General features: G+C 37.6%; 1 protein-coding gene across 1 annotated transcript; it reads right to left on the bottom strand.

Moving 5' to 3' along the window:
* Positions 1–588: 588 nt before the first annotated feature.
* LOC142556897 (uncharacterized) lies at positions 589–1,594 on the bottom strand. The gene is made up of 2 exons (XM_075668392.1): positions 1,380–1,594; positions 589–1,315 (listed from the first exon to the last, which is right to left on the bottom strand). Exons 1-2 carry the CDS (start codon positions 1,592–1,594, stop codon positions 589–591), a joined length of 942 nt encoding a protein of 313 aa, XP_075524507.1.
* Between the last annotated feature and the right edge of the window lie 300 nt (positions 1,595–1,894).

Genomic DNA, 1,894 nt, shown 5'->3' on the forward strand with positions numbered 1-1,894 from the left:
GTTGTCTTTTTGGTGGAGAACTTTTGATCGATGACGTGGATTGTGACCGTGTGGATGTATCAAATTTTTCTTTCACAAAGATAGTTGATTTTGAATATTCACCAATTTCAAACACACTGTCTTTGAAACCTAAGCCCTTCTTGTCATATCTTCCCATCAAAAGAATGGATTCAAGCTTGGATGTGCTCGAATTGAACTTGGATAAAGTCTCAGTTGCTTTTTGAAGCTCATCATTGGTCTTGCCTAGTTCCAAGTACTTTTGCTTAGGATTACTTCAAGTTTGACAACCATAGTTTTTAGTTCGGTGTTCTCCTTCATGATAGTTGAGTTAAGCTTGTTTATTTTGGTCCAATCGGCATACAACTCCTCATAAAGCTTTTGTACACTCTCAAGAGTGATTTCTTCACTATCAGCTTCCAACTCATCATTTATACTCGAATTTCCAGATGATTTAGATATTAAACAAACTATTTTTGCTCACGTGTTCCGTCCAGGCGTGACAACACCTAAAGGGTTCACTTGCAGCCAGTGTTTCTCTGTTAACAGTGCAGTCAAGGAGGTGTGATTAACTTTATCATTGAATTTCTCCTACTCATCAGATTCTTCATCACCTAGAGAAACATTATAGCCGTTGTTCTTTCGCAATCTATTAGCACATTCGTTGGCATAGTGACCAAATCCATTGCATTCTCTACATTGCACCGAGTCATACTTCTTCGAATTAAATTGACCCTTGCCTTCATTCCTTGGTCGAAACTGTTGTTGGATCGATGGTTGTCCAGCCTTCCTCTTATCTCTGATACTCTTCAAATAATCTCCAAATTTCTTTGTGATATAGGCGATGGAGTCCTCACAAAGATCCGATTCATTAACCTCTTGGGATATTTGAAGAAGATCATTGTAAGAGTCATTTGAGACTTGGAATGCAATCGTCTTACCCTTATCCTTCTTCTGCATGTCCATGTTCATTTCGAAGGTGCGAAATGAACTAATAAGATCTTCCAAAGCCATTTGAGACGTTTCCTTAGCCTCATCGATTGCACATATTTTTACGTTGAATCTTTCGGACAAAGAGCGGAGAACCTTGCCAACTAATCGTTCATTGGAGATGGGGTCTCCAAGGCTGAACGCTTCATTAGCAATTTCCCATAGGTGACGATCATAATCCAGTATATTCTCAGATTTTTCCATGCTCATAATCTCGAACTTGGAGGTAAGCATACTTAATCTAGTTCGTCGTACACTCTCAGAACCTTCACAATATCTTTGGAGAGTATCCCATGCTTTTTTAGCATAAATACAGTTTGTGATCAAACTGAACATGTTCATATCGACTTAAGTGAATATTGCATTTAAGGCCTTTCAGTTGTAATTTGAACTGCACTTCGTCGGCAGTCCAATTAGTTTCCGATTTTGGCAAGCTGTTACCATCTTGATCTATCATCATCGGTGAAGTCCACCCATTGATAACACGCTGCCATGCCATTTCATCTATGGATTTTATAGAATATCTGATTTTGACCTTCCATAGGCTGTAGTTGGTTCCGCCGAGGACTGGTGGTCGAAGTGCTGCATTTGCAAGTGATCTCTCCATTAAATATTTGTGTCAAAACAAAACAAAAAACAGAATCAGCACTTAATATTAAAGAGTGGGCTTTGATACCACTTTTAAGGGGTTATTGCTTGACAGATGTGAGTTTATATGATAACCGTAGTGTAAGATTATAAATTTTTATTTTATCAGAATGAAGTGTTGTGCTAAATGTTACAACATTTTAGACAACATGTAGCGGAATATTAAAGTTTGCAACACAAATTTATTTTAAGTAACTAGATGAACAAAATTAAATTTGCACAAGTATTTAATTAATACTTGTGTGGTGCCTTAGGGCAA

Source organism: Primulina tabacum, chromosome 9, assembly GCF_025594145.1.
Source record: "Primulina tabacum isolate GXHZ01 chromosome 9, ASM2559414v2, whole genome shotgun sequence".
Classification (NCBI taxonomy): domain Eukaryota; kingdom Viridiplantae; phylum Streptophyta; class Magnoliopsida; order Lamiales; family Gesneriaceae; genus Primulina; species Primulina tabacum.